A 13,293-nucleotide genomic window follows, 5' to 3' on the forward strand; every position below is an offset into this window, starting at 1 on the left:
CTGGGACTCGCGGCAGCCTGGGGAGGGCGGGCAGCGAGGAGAAGGGGGACCCCCAGTCCAAGTGTGACCCCAGCAGCTGGGACAGGGGGGAGCCCCGAACAGCAAAGGGGAGGGAGCAGGGACGGGGAACTCCTGGGAGGCTTTTTCAGGGCTGGATCTTGGTGTTTGGGAGGTTTTTATGGAGCCCACGTGGCCAGGGACTTCTAGAGATGGACTGGGACAGAGGGAGCTTCAAACTCGACGTGCTCATCCCTTGTTTTCCCCAAACCAGGATTTCCCATTCCCAGCCCCTGGGACACTGCGAGGAAGAGGAAGAGCCTCTCCTTGTCCTTCCTCCCCCAGGGCAGGAGCTGAGGATGGAGAGCAGGGAGGACAAATCCCCGCGGCAGAACCTGGTGGAAGAGGCTGTTTTGAGCTGCTCCACAGCAGAGGAACCCGACAGGGAGGAAAAGCCCCGGAGATCCCGCACGAGGAGGGGCTGCAAACGCAGATCGCGGGGATCTGAGGGGGAAAGACCCACCCTGGGCCAGGGAGGCGGCTGGAGATGGAGCCAGAGCTCAGAGCTGGGGGTCCCTGAGCAGCTCCATGATGGGGAGAAGCCCCACAAGTGCTCAGAGTGTGGGAAGAGCTTCAGGTGGAGATCCGAGCTGATCGTGCACCAGAGGACCCACACTGGGGAGAGGCCCTACGAGTGTGGGGAGTGTGGGAAGAGCTTCAGCCGGAGCTCCAACCTGATCCTGCACCAGAGGATCCACACTGGGGAACGGCCCTACGAGTGTTCCAAGTGTAGGAAGAGGTTTCAGACCAGCTCTGATCTCCTCAAGCACTATCGGGTTCACACGGAGGAGAGGCCCTTCTGCTGCCCCGACTGCGGGAAGGGCTTCAGGCAGAACTCCAACCTCATCAGGCACCGCCGCATCCACACTGGGGAGAGGCCCTATGAGTGTGGGGAGTGTGGGAAGAGCTTCAGCTGGAGCTCCAACCTGATCAAGCACCAGAGGATGCACACTGGGGAGAGACCCTACAAGTGTTCCAAGTGTGGGAACAAGTTTCAGACCAGCTCCTGTCTCCTCCGGCACTATCCGGTTCACACGGAGGAGAGGCCCTTCCGCTGCCCCGACTGCGGGAAGGGATTCAGGGACAACTCAAAACTCATCAGACATCGGCGCATCCACACTGGGGAGAGGCCCTACGAGTGTGGGGAGTGTGGGAAGAGCTTCAGCCGGAGCTCCCACCTGATCAAGCACCAGAGGACCCACACTGGGGAGAGGCCCTACGAGTGTTCTGAGTGTGGGAAGAGGTTTCAGAGCAGCTCCCATCTCCTCCGGCACTATCAGAGTCACAGAGAGGAGAGGCCCTTCCGCTGCCCCGACTGTGGGAAGGGATTCAGGCAGAACTCCCACCTCCTCAGGCACCAGCGCATCCACACCGGGGAGAGGCCCTACGAGTGTCCCCGGTGTGGGAAGAGATTCTCACAGAGCTCTAACTTGACCCGACACCAACGGAGGCACCGGTAAGGGAAGCCCTGCGAGTGCCCCGAGTGCGAGAAGAGCTAAACTCCATCCCCCACTGGAGGACCCACATTGGGCACAGCCCTGGTGACCCACATTCCCTGTGATCCATGTTGGGAACACACCTGGCTGCTTCTCCTTTAGTGTTGACCTTAATTTTTTTCTCTTCTCAATCTCTCTGTGCTCCAAGGGCCAAGAGGGATCGATCTTTCACCTCAAAACCACTCACATCCCACTGAAAAGAACTGAATTTTAACCCACAGAGGCTCAATCCCACCTCAAATTGCTTGTTCCCACCTCAACAAAACCAATCCCACACCAAACTCACTCGAATCCACAGCTGCCAGGGTGAGATGGGTTTGGGAGGAGACTGGGAGAAGTGGGATCCCAACTTGGAGCGGTGAGATGGGGATTGTGTGGGGCTGGGTGACTGGGATGTATTTGATAGCAAATAAAACTTTTAGACTTACTGATTTCTTTGCGTTCATCTCCAGTCCGTGGCAGTTCTGTTTTTCAGGGCACCACCTTCTCAGCTGATTGTGTTTGTGTCCTCCTTTCCCTCCCACCTCTCTTTGCCTGCTCTGTTTCTCTCTCTGTATCTCCCTTGAGCCAGGGACCTCCAAAGACCCTCCCCCAATTTAATTTCCTCAGGGACCACCAAAGATCCTTCCCTGATTTAATTGAATCCTCCTCTAATTTAATTGCCCCCTCTGCCCCCAATGACCCACCCCTGATTTTTTAATTATTTTATTTCCCAATTATTATTTTATTTCTTAGTTCAGGAGCTGAAGTTATGGAGGCCAGCAGTGAAATGTCTCTGTAGGATTTTGCTCCACTTGGCTTTCAGCCCCTTCTCAAGAGCTTTGCCTTCGAGGGCAAAGGGAATGTCTTTTCCTGGCTGGGAGCTGAAATTCCAGACCTCTGGAATGTGTGCAGGGCCATATAGACTGGGATCAACCAGAGATTGGGATCAAATATGCACTGAGATCCTGTGGTCTAGGATCAACTAAGGACTGGGATAAATTAGGGACTGGGGCCCTACAGACTGGAATGAACTGAACTGGGATCAAATACGGACAAGGATCAAACATGGACTGGGATCCTATGGGCTGGTATCAACAAGGGACTTGGATAAAATAGGGACTGGGATCCTACAGACTGGGATCAAATTGGGACTGAGATCATATGGACTTGGATCAACTAGAGACCTGGATCAACTATGGACTGTGTTCAAATAGAGACTGGGATCAGATGTGGATTGGGATCTTATGGACTGGGATCAAATACAGACTGGGATAAAATAGGGACTGGGATCAGATATGGACTGGGATCATATGGCCTGGGATCATATGTGTTGGGGAAGCTCCAATAGGAAAGCCTTATAAATATGACTGCCTGGCAAAAGGTTTAGAAAATACAGAGACTGAGATGGTAACAAGTTGTGACATACCAAACCGTAGTTACTGCACAAGTAGAACACAATTGTACAACCAGGATGAAGACAATCCCCCCTTCTGGTTGAACAATGCCCTTACCTACAGGTAGGTCCAAGGGTCAAATGGACTGTTGGATCTCACCCCAATGTATGGTTCATCCCACACCTGTAACCCTCCCCTGAAGCATCAGGAGTCTGTGACCCCATTGGCCCAAGTCTTGTTCCAGCCCACCTTGAAGCCCCTGACAAGGAGTCCCTGAGGAGCCAGATGCTCTTTTGGAACTTCCCTTCTCTTGGAACTGCCCCTCTCCTGGAACATCCTATTGAGATCCTCTCTTATCTCCCTCTACCCCTTGCCTCTCCCTTCCCTCATGCCCTCGGGCCTGCCACAGATCACGTCTGGAGACTCCAAGCAGGGCCTTTCACCCTCTCTAATAAACCAGATATTCTAAGGGCAGCCTCCAGAGATCTCTCGTCTCCATCCACCCAAAGCGTCCTGGAGTCCAGCGTCCTCGCAATATGGACTGGGATCAACTAGGGACTGGGATTAACTAGGGACTGGGATCAAATATAGTCTGGGATCAAATACGGACTGGGATCAAATATGGACTGGGATCAAATATGGACTGGGTTAAAATAGGGACTGGGATCAAATATGGAACTGGGATCCTATGGACTGGGACAAGCTGGACTGGGATTATATGGAATTTAGATCCTATGGAACAGCATAAACTTTCTGACATGACACATATAATATTCATTGTAACACTTGCGAAAAGCCAATTGTAAGTATGTATTTGTCACAATCCCTCCTTTTATTCTTTATAAATCATTTGGCTTGAGCAATATTTCTTATCCTCTTGCATTCTTTGGACTCTGTTAGTAATCAAATAAAACATGGGATTAAACAAAGAAGAAATATCAAAACACTTGTAACACATAAAAGGAAGAATCCTAATTTCTTCCACCATCCCATTCTCAATACATTACCCCACCTGTTAGTTTTTAACATTATTTTCCCTTTGGTTGTTTTTGGACTGATACCAGGGTCATAATTTTTTTCTGATATCCTTTGTTTATTCCAGGATGATGCCCTCATTGCCATCTATTTTCAACAATCTGTACACCCCATTCTTTAGCCAATAAATAGCGTAAAGCCAACCTATTTTAATCCACTGCAGTTATAGTTTGGCTTTGCTGACTCAATATTAATTCCAGTGCCTGAGCAGCTTTGTTTGTTATCTCCTCTATAACTGCTTGGAGTCCTATAATACGATGCAGTATATAATTTGGGGTTAATACAGAGCTAGATTGCTGTGCTGGTTTCACCTTTTTGTTTACTAATTGCCTTTTTACCGAATCTTGGACTATATCTCTAAGATCAAATGTAAAACAAATCCATCTCTCTCCTTTTGGACATTCCATGCCCCAAGTATTACTACTTTTTCTTAAGTAATCCAATATTTTCCCCATTTTGCCTGCAGGTACTCAGTTTGGGTGGGTCTGTGGCTGTTGACATGGGTGTGTGTAACAAAAAGGAACTTTGGTTCCTTTCCGTGTAATACTTTCTGTAGCATTTGGGACACGATCTTGCTGGTATCTCAGAAGGGAAAAGACAACAAATGAGAGACAGAAACAGGAATGACAGAGGTCTGGCATGGCTTATACCCCCACCTCCCCTGCCTGTGGGGTTGCTTCCCACAGCAGGTACGTGTGATCTTCTCGGTGGTGAGTACAGTGCTCAGTCCAGGCTTGCCCTCTGTTTCCCTTGTCACTCCTTTTTTCTCATTCTTTTAGGCAAGTCCTTTTCAACACTCCTTAACTGTGGTCTCCCACTGTTCCTCAAGTATCGCTCAGTCCACAGGCACTAATAATTCCCATCCACAAAACAAAGTTATTACTTCAGTTTTTGAGTTCTTTCTGTATAGGGGATTGATTCAGTACTCAATACATCCTGCAACGAGAACATAGATTTTGTGAACTACAATGCCAATTATTCTCATAATTTAAACATTCACTTATAACCCAGCTGCCATGTCCAATATGAGGATGAATCACATAAAATATACAGTACAGTACTGATGGCAATTTCCCTTCTTCCCTGTACAAGCCACAGGCTAAGGCCAGACTATAAGAACTCTTTGACTGAAACACTCCCGATCCTCCTGTTTGAAGTGGCAGTGTTCCTCTGCCAAGGAGGTGTCGGAGCCTCTCAGGGTTTATTCAGGCAGGGCTTAGAACCAGTGATGCAAGCTTTGCCTTATTTCTCAGTGAGGTGTTAGTCTTTGTACCTGCCTTGGATCATTTGGGTCTTCCCAAACCATTACCACCCAGTCCTGGTTGGAAGTCAATTTGGTATCACCCGGTTTAGATGTGATAGTCCATTCCTCAAGTTTCCTCACAAGTCCTTTGGTTTTGCTGGCATGAATTCACCCTCTTTCCGTGGTTTGGATTGCTGCTTCAGTGGTACCTGGAAAGGATTTCTTAATAGCACAGTGTTAAAAGAAAGACAATACTGCATTAACTTTTACCATTAGTTTTCTTTAAAACTTTCTGAGTTTAACTAAACTCTTTTTCTACATCTGCCGCTTCTTCTTGTATCCAGCTGTGTTAATAGCTGCAGAGACCAATTCTTCTTCCTGTGAGCTATAATTAGTTAAATAAAAAAGACCAGGCCAATTTTAACATGAGATGTATCACATCTCTTGCCTTTTACTTTTTGGGTAACATTTAACTGTTTTAGTCTTACAGACTTTTAGTCTTCAGAACAAAAGCCTTCTCTTCTTAACAACAGTAATCAGAAAGAAAAAAGAAATCTTGCTTAAGACAATAGACCACTTTGTGAGAGTCACTATCTCTGCCTTGATCTTCTCTCTACGGGTGGTCCTGTTCACAGCCTTGGGTTTAACTCTGTCCTTCCCCACTTCCCCCCCTCCTTGTTGTCACTCTGCCTAGCAGGAATGGGGGAGAACTTACAGATAGCTGTGGCTGAGGGGACCTTGGGGGTGTATTTCGCTGTCCCCTTCGCTCTCTTTCTCTCTCTCTCTCCCTTTCTCTCTCTTTCTCTTTCTTTTTCTCTCTTCACATTTCAGCAGCCACATTCCAATATCAGTCCACTTTCTAACATTAATCCTACATCCTGGAGAGGTGAGTCTGCCAATCACCTCTCCCCCCTTTTTCAACTTCCTTACAAAGTAAATTACTTTTGTTATGTGTGTTCTGCAGGCCTGTAATTCACTGCACCCTCCACCAAGGCTACCAGCCACTCACAGCTGACAGTGCAAAAATAAAGACTTGGTTTGCTATCACAATTTTTCCATTCACAAGCTTGAAAAGGTTGCAGGAACAAAGTAAACAACAACTTACTTCCAAAGTGACCCTGCCTGCACCAAAACAAATTTAAGGCAATGCTAGTTAGTGCAATGCAATTTGCAACGAAGCCAAGGTTTGATTTGGGAAGGCCATCTGAGGACACAGAGCATGAGTTTTACAAATCTGTATTTTGAAGAGGGAATGGACAAAATATGAATAGAGTTGAGGGCAGGGGGCTGGACAGCAAGTGAGGAATTTTTCTCTGCAATACTCTCTTTTTGACTGCCAGGAAACACTCTAACACTCTCTCCAAGGAGATAAAGAAAAGCTCATAAAAAACAATCTACATTACATATACTACCATTCATCTACATTTACTCACTTTTATTTTTCAGTAACTCTCACATACAACAAGAAGATACTTTTTACTTTCAAACAGTCTACATTACATATCTACACCCTGAGTGCTGTTGGAATGTTAATCCCTCAACCCAGCAGGTTTGAATCCTGGATGCCCTTGGGCACTCTTATCCCTCAATCCGGCACTCCACGGGGTTCCTCTTCTTCCTAAGATCCAGTCCCAGTTTCTCTGGGAGGGATTCTCTCTTTTTTATCACTCCCTTGGTCTCTTTACTGGCCGTTTTTCACATGAAAGTGACGAAAAGCAGCATGAGAGACTATAGCAATCACTTGGCAAGTCTGGGATACCCAGCAGCTTCTGTCACACACATTCATTCCCCCCTTATCCGCCCCATCCCAACAAATACTCACCTATCCTTTGTCCTTGGGTCTTGGTTCTTCGTGTACACTTTAGTCTTGGGGCTAATTACTGTGGTTTTAGGGAATGCTTTCCCTTTTCTTTGTTTTATTGTCTCCTTTTGCCCATAGATCATAACCTGTGTCTGGTCACACACCAGGGGAACAGAGCGAGGCTGCCTAAATAGGGCAGGACCCGTCTTCCTCACCCTGACTCTCCAAGGCCCCGGCAGAGAGGTGTTAAAAACCATCCTACCATAATTGTGAAAAACGCCAATCACTTGGCTGTTAAATTTTTAATAATAATAACATGGTTATTAAAATAGTAATACAATTAAAGTAATAAAAATTTAGAGATAGGACAATTACAAGACAATAAAAAGCAAAGAATTAAGGATGTCCAGATGCTCTGGGGCACTTAAGCCACAACAAGCATACCTTGTGAACAAAGGAATCACCCCTAAAACTACACTATTGCATATTCATATATCCTTCATGGTTATGCATACATTCTATTTAAAACAAGAAATTCTGTCTGTTATATGCCAACTGTTTCCTTTAATCCCCATGGTGTCTTCGAGTCTGAGCAAGGCCTGAAGAAATTAGCTTCTTCTGAGAAGAAAACCATAAATTCCTCTTCTTTGGAAGGTTTAGGTGTTCTGTGATGGTTATGTCAAAGCGAGTATGTCATTCCTTAAAAGAAAACCCAGATACATAGTTTCTATTTTAACTACTAAAGCTTCAATTTTACTACACAACTACATTTACAGTACTATTAAAATGTTAATACAGCACTACTAATCAAACGAACATATGTGCATTTTTCACCTTGGGCGTCTGGTGGAGTATCCCCGGAAAGTGCCCATCTCTGCAGGGAGCCACGTGTTTTCAATTGTAAATTAGGTCTTTCTTTCTCTGTCATCTGTGGTTTCCAGTCTTTCCCGGCTGGGTCTTCAGGTCTTTTAAAACTTTAAGAATCTTTTTCTACTAGCACAACTGACTTCATGTATATTTTACATAATCACGAATTATTCCACAATTTATATTACAATGGGGCTGCACAGATCCCCCTGCAGGTCCATGGGGATGCAGAGATCCCCCTGCAGGTCCGTGGGGATGCAGAGATCCCCCCTGCAGGTCCGTGGGGATGCAGAGATCCCCCCGCAGGTCCGTGGGGATGCAGAGATCCCCCTGCAGCCCCTGGAGGAGCCAGGCTGGAGCTCGGCGATGCCTGAGAGGAGGCTGTGACCCCGCGGGCAGAAGGGCCCCGCTGGAGCAGCCTGGCCTGGCAGGACCGAGCCCGTGGCACAGTGACCCACGCTGCAGCACTTGGAGGGGGCTGTGCCCCAGGGGATGGACTCGGCTCGGAGAAGTTCCTGGAGAAGTCTCGGCTGGGAGAGAGCGCAGGGTGCAGCAGGGAACGACTCCTGTCCCTGAGCAGAGGGAGAAGCCGCGGGGGATGAGCTGAGCATGGCCCCATTCCCTGTCTCCTGCCCTGCCGGGGGAGGAGGTGCAGCTGGGAGCAGGGAGGCCTGGGGAAAGCTGCATTTAAGGCTCTGCACTGACTTCTCCTCATCCTGCTCTGAGTCTTGGGAGTTTTCTGCCAGAAATCTCTCCCCTCCCCCGCTCGCCCACAGGGCTTTGGGCAGGTTTCCCTTTTTGGGGGAAATCAGAGGGAAGCACCGATGCACTAATGAGGGGCAGGAGAAGTGAGGCTCCCGGGCTTCCCGCAGAGCCGGAGGCACGGAAGGCGCAGGGCCGGGAAAGCCGTGGCGGGAGGTGCGGAGAAGTTTGTTTGTGTGGGCAGCTGAATCCCGCCTCGGGCCCGGGCCCGTCCCGGGGCTGTTGCTCATCTCCGGCTTTGCCCTCACGCAGCGCGGGGGCCCCTGAGAGCGCGGGGCGAGTCTGGGCCGTGCGCAGAGCCCGCCCCCAGCTCGCTGCCATTGGCCGCTGGTGCCGTCAGTCGTGGTTGCGGCGCGCTGATTGGTGGGAGCGGGGCGCAGCACGGCCCCGGCGGCGGGCTGAGGGCGGCCGTGGGCGGGCAGCGGCGCCATTGGCGCCGGGAGCGTCTGTGCGGGCCCGGGAGCGGCGGCAGCGGCCGGAGCGCGGTGAGGCGGCGTCGGCGGAGCTCGGAGGCGGCCCCGGCGCAGGTGGGAGCCGCGCTGGGTTCTGCGGGGGCTCGGGGCTGGCTGCGGGCGGAGGGGGCGGCAGGGGGCTGCGGCGGGTCGGTGGTGCCGTGTCCGGCCCGTGCTGGCCCCGGGCTGAGGGCGCGGCGGGAGCGGCTGCCCGCGGTCTCCTTCCCGCCGGGGCCTGGGCAGGAGCCGCTGCCGGAGCAGCGCTGGCTCGGCCCGGCTGCTGTGGGTAGGACCGAGGGGGCTGCCCCGCGGCCGGGAGCGTGCGGGGAAATTCCCGTCGCCGGAGGTTTCTGTGGCCGGAGGAGAGCGAGGAGTCCTGTAAAAGTTACTTTATTGCCGAGCAGGGGGAGAGGCCGTGGGGCATTTGCCGTGCGCTCTCTGCCATGGTTGTAGTCCGCAGCCTCCTTTTTATCCTCATTTTCCCGGCCGCATCTCCCTCTGCCTTTGCCCACGGGCTGAGGTCCTTGGAAAGTTCAGACTTCCCGATGCGCCTGCTGCCTGTCCTCGTTAATATGCACCCTCCTTTTGTATACCAGCCGATATTCATGGCTCTCTTAAGTCTTTGTTCTCCTGGAAGTTCGGGAATTTAGCGGGACTTTGAGAAATTGTGTGGCTCAATTTGTGAAATTTATTGGAACTGATGGTTTCCCCGGTTACTTCCTTATCTACAAGTGCCTGGCCCTATCTCCAGTCAGATTCACTCCTCAACTCTGTTTTGTTCTTCCCGGGTCCTCTTTGGTTTTGGGATTATTCTCGGTGCCCTCATTCCCTGTCCTTTTGTAGCCCTTTGTGGAGCAGGAGGCCTGGCTGCCACCTGCATCCCCTGGCTCAGCTGCTGGATGAGCTGCACTGCCAAGGTGTGGAGCATGGTAAAAAGATGAGAGTTGCTGCAGCACAGAAGAGGAGAAGCAGCATTTGTTTAACCCCTGGTGTGCCGGGGAGCCACGAAAGCGTGTACCATTCCCATCCTTTCTGTGTTTGGACCAATACATAAACTGCTCTCCTATTTCCTTTGTTATCTTTTTCAGCACTTTACCTTTGTCATCTCTTTTCCCACAGCAGTTTGGGCCATTTAGTTTTCCACAGACTCCTGGTTTTTCTGCTCACAGATAATCTGATCCCATCCCCATGTGAAATGTTGTGTTCCTCATTGCAGTGGATTGGTCAGCAGGAAGGTCAGGAGCTGGAGCTGTCTGGTTGGTTTTTTTCGAGGACAGTTTGTATTCTAATGATGCCATTGAAATGATAAATGGGTTCTCTGCTTCCTGATATGAATTGGTTTGGGTTCCCAGGGGCTGGTCTGTGGTGTTGTAGGATTTTTTCTGGTGGCCCTTCCTCTTTTCCCCATTTCTGGGTGCTCTCTCAAGCTGAGCCTGCATCAATGACTGCATTTTTCTAATTACATCATCAAATACTTGAATTCCAACTAATTTCCCTGGACTTGTTCTAGCAAAAGCCCCAGTGCTCTGATACACCCTGTACAGCACAGACAGTGGCAGCAGATGTTGGAGTGGGCAGAGGGATGATCTCCCCCTTATTTTAGTGAAGATTTCACAACATTCTCCATTTGCTGTTTCCCTTTGCAGCCTCAGCCATTTCTGTTTCAGAGTCAGATCCTCACCATGGGCTCTGCCTTCAGCCGTGCAGATTCCATCTGTGCAAGCAGGCAGAGCTTGGGGTGAGGGGCAGAGGGAATCAGCCAATTCCTGCCCCAGGCAAGAAGAGCCAGGTACATTGTCCCCACTCTGCCCCAGCAGTGTTAATTTGCATTTCTAAAGCTCCTCTCCTGGGTGCCTGGAATGCAGCTTCTCTTCCAGAGCAGCTTCAGCAGCTTCACGTGTGCCCCCCCCAACCTGCTGCTTTTTCTTTTTTTTTTTTCTTTCAAATCTTCTATTTATTTTCTTTTCCTTCAAATCTTCTATTTATGAGTTAAAGGGTCACCTTTAAATCTCTTCTAGCTTCACAAAATGTTGCCTAAAGGTTAATGTCGAAAAACCCAGACCAAAATTTTTCTATCTCTAAGAGCCACACACAAACATACACAAAAAATTTCCAAGTCAATTAAATTTTTTCTACTTCTCCTCTAAGTAAAAACTCATTCTCTCATCCCTTAACCAAACCTAACTGGCAATACAGAAGTAGGAGTAATTTAAAAATAGTCTAATGCTCTAAACTTAGCACTGAAACTGCAGGAAAAACAAAAACTCCACCAATATGTTTATTGTTAGAGTCAAGGCATTCCTTGATTCTGGCCAGGATGTGCAACAGAAATCATTCCATCCCCACACAGCCCGGGTGTGCAGAGAAAATCGTTCCATGACACCTAAAGTATCAGTAAAACATAACGGAGTATATAATAAATAAAATACTATCGGAGTAAAAGCTCCGTGGCTTTTACTAGATTTTTCCCAAACTTGATACAGTCTGAACCAGTCTAAATCCACTGGTTTAATGTTCCAAAGTTTCAAGTTGTGCAGGTTTTAGTATTTGGTTTCCTATTGGACCCGGATTTCTTTGCTTCAGCTGTTAATGAGGTGGGAAGTGCTGGATTTCCTTCTCAGCCTTTTGCAGACCAGGTGTCTGCAGCCCTGGCAGTGTCTGGGGTAGGTGTTGGTTGCTGTTTGCTGCTGGGGTTGAAGTTTTGCTGCTGGGTGTTATCTTTGTGGGTATCTTTTGGGCCATTCCCAGTATGTTGAGATGTTAAACTCATCTCCATTGAGTGGTGTAACATCCCTTAACAAAACCTTTAACATTTCTTTCCCCAGGGCCAAGGCAAAGCAAGCCTGAGTAGAGAAATCAAAGGTTAACAATGTTAAAGTCTATGAGCTGGTGTATTTTCCATCAATGCCATGGCAGGCAGGGCAGTGTGTGAGTGTAAGTGAGAGCCAGAGTGGAATTGTGCCGTGCTCTTGCCCAGCAGCTGTGGCAGGGCAGGCCCAGAGAGCGCTGAAGCTGCAGCAGTGGCAGCAAGGGCTGTCCCCGGTGGCTGGAGCTGCCAAAGGAGGGTGGCCAGGCCGAGGATTTCAGCAGAGGATGTGTGGGCAGGCCCAGGGCCTTGCCCCGCTGTGGAGCCCTGGCTGCTGCTGCGCTGCCTTCAGTGCAGCTCAGTGGGGGCCTCCCATCCTCCTGCTGCAGGCGGGAAGTGCAAATCTCCGGGGCTGCAGAGACCTGGAGCCGAGGCTGAGGGGTCCCCCGTGCTCAGCTGTGCTGGCGGCTGTTTCTGGCCTCGGGGCCACTTGGCACGGGCCACGCCACTTGGCCACCAGTGGTGCTGCTCTGCACTCCTTAGGCAGGAGCCGATGTCCTGCTGGGATGTTGGCAACAGCAAAGTGCCAAGGCAGGCTCTGTGCCAGCCCAGCTTCCTGGGGGAGAGATTGCACCAGAGACAGGATTCTGGCCACAGACTGCTTTAACTGTGCATCCCTTATCTCCACCCTGCACTAGGTGGAGAATTCCCAGGGTAAGGAATTCCCGAGATCAATTCCAAGGGGAAATGATTGAATATCTGCCCTGGGTCTGGCTCTTCTTCTTGCCCAAGCCAATGGCAAAAGCCGTACCCATGGCATCTTGGTTTCTATCCCCAGCTTCCAAAGGTGTTTCTTTCCATCCCCTTTCATTTTTTGCACCCAGCCTGAGCTCTGGGGGTGCCAGGGGTTCTGGAGGTCCCATTGTATTCCTAAAGCTGCCATAACCCCCTGGAGGATCTTTCCTGTAAAATGAGTTCTGCTGTCTGAGTCTCTTTCATGTTCAATGCCTTTTATTGGAATGATTTCTTTTAGAAATATCTTTAAAAGTGATCCAGTGGCTGCTGAGCAATCAGAATTGCTTTTGCCCCCCTGTTAGGTGAGATGGTGTCACCAGAAGATATTGAAGCCTTCCTGCTCAGGGCATTCAGTGCCAGGCTCTTACAAGCACACACAGCTGTGCCGGTTGAGCTGACCATGGGGGGTAACCTGGGCTTTGTCTGATTCCCTTTCCTCAATAACAGCGTGTCTTGGGACTCTTTTCCCTTCTGCTGCCCTTGAAGAGCCATCCAGAAAGACATTTTCTGCCTCAGGCCAGGCAATGTCTCCTGAATCTCCCCCAGGCTGGGTCTGGAGCTGTGTCACTTGAATGCAGTGCTGGGTTTCTTCCCAGCCCCTCT

At 49.7% G+C, this 13,293-nt stretch overlaps 1 protein-coding gene across 5 annotated transcripts in view; it reads left to right on the forward strand.

Annotated features, from left to right (window-relative positions):
• Window positions 1-307: 307 nt before the first annotated feature.
• The window catches only part of LOC101233579 (uncharacterized), a 376,722-nt gene continuing 363,736 nt past the window's right edge, over window positions 308-13,293 (forward strand). For 3 of the 5 annotated variants that reach the window (XM_072921324.1, XM_072921325.1, XM_072921327.1), the window contains exon 1: window positions 308-1,513. In XM_072921324.1, the coding sequence (XP_072777425.1) occupies window positions 357-1,513 (1,157 nt within the window). In that variant the 5' untranslated portion in view covers window positions 308-356. Of the gene's footprint in view, window positions 1,514-5,121; window positions 5,129-13,293 lie in introns of all 5 variants that reach the window. The other 2 variants (XM_072921326.1, XM_072921328.1) reach the window with 2 other exon arrangements.

This window comes from Taeniopygia guttata, chromosome 36, assembly GCF_048771995.1.
Source record: "Taeniopygia guttata chromosome 36, bTaeGut7.mat, whole genome shotgun sequence".
In the NCBI taxonomy this organism is placed as follows: Eukaryota; Metazoa; Chordata; class Aves; order Passeriformes; family Estrildidae; genus Taeniopygia; species Taeniopygia guttata.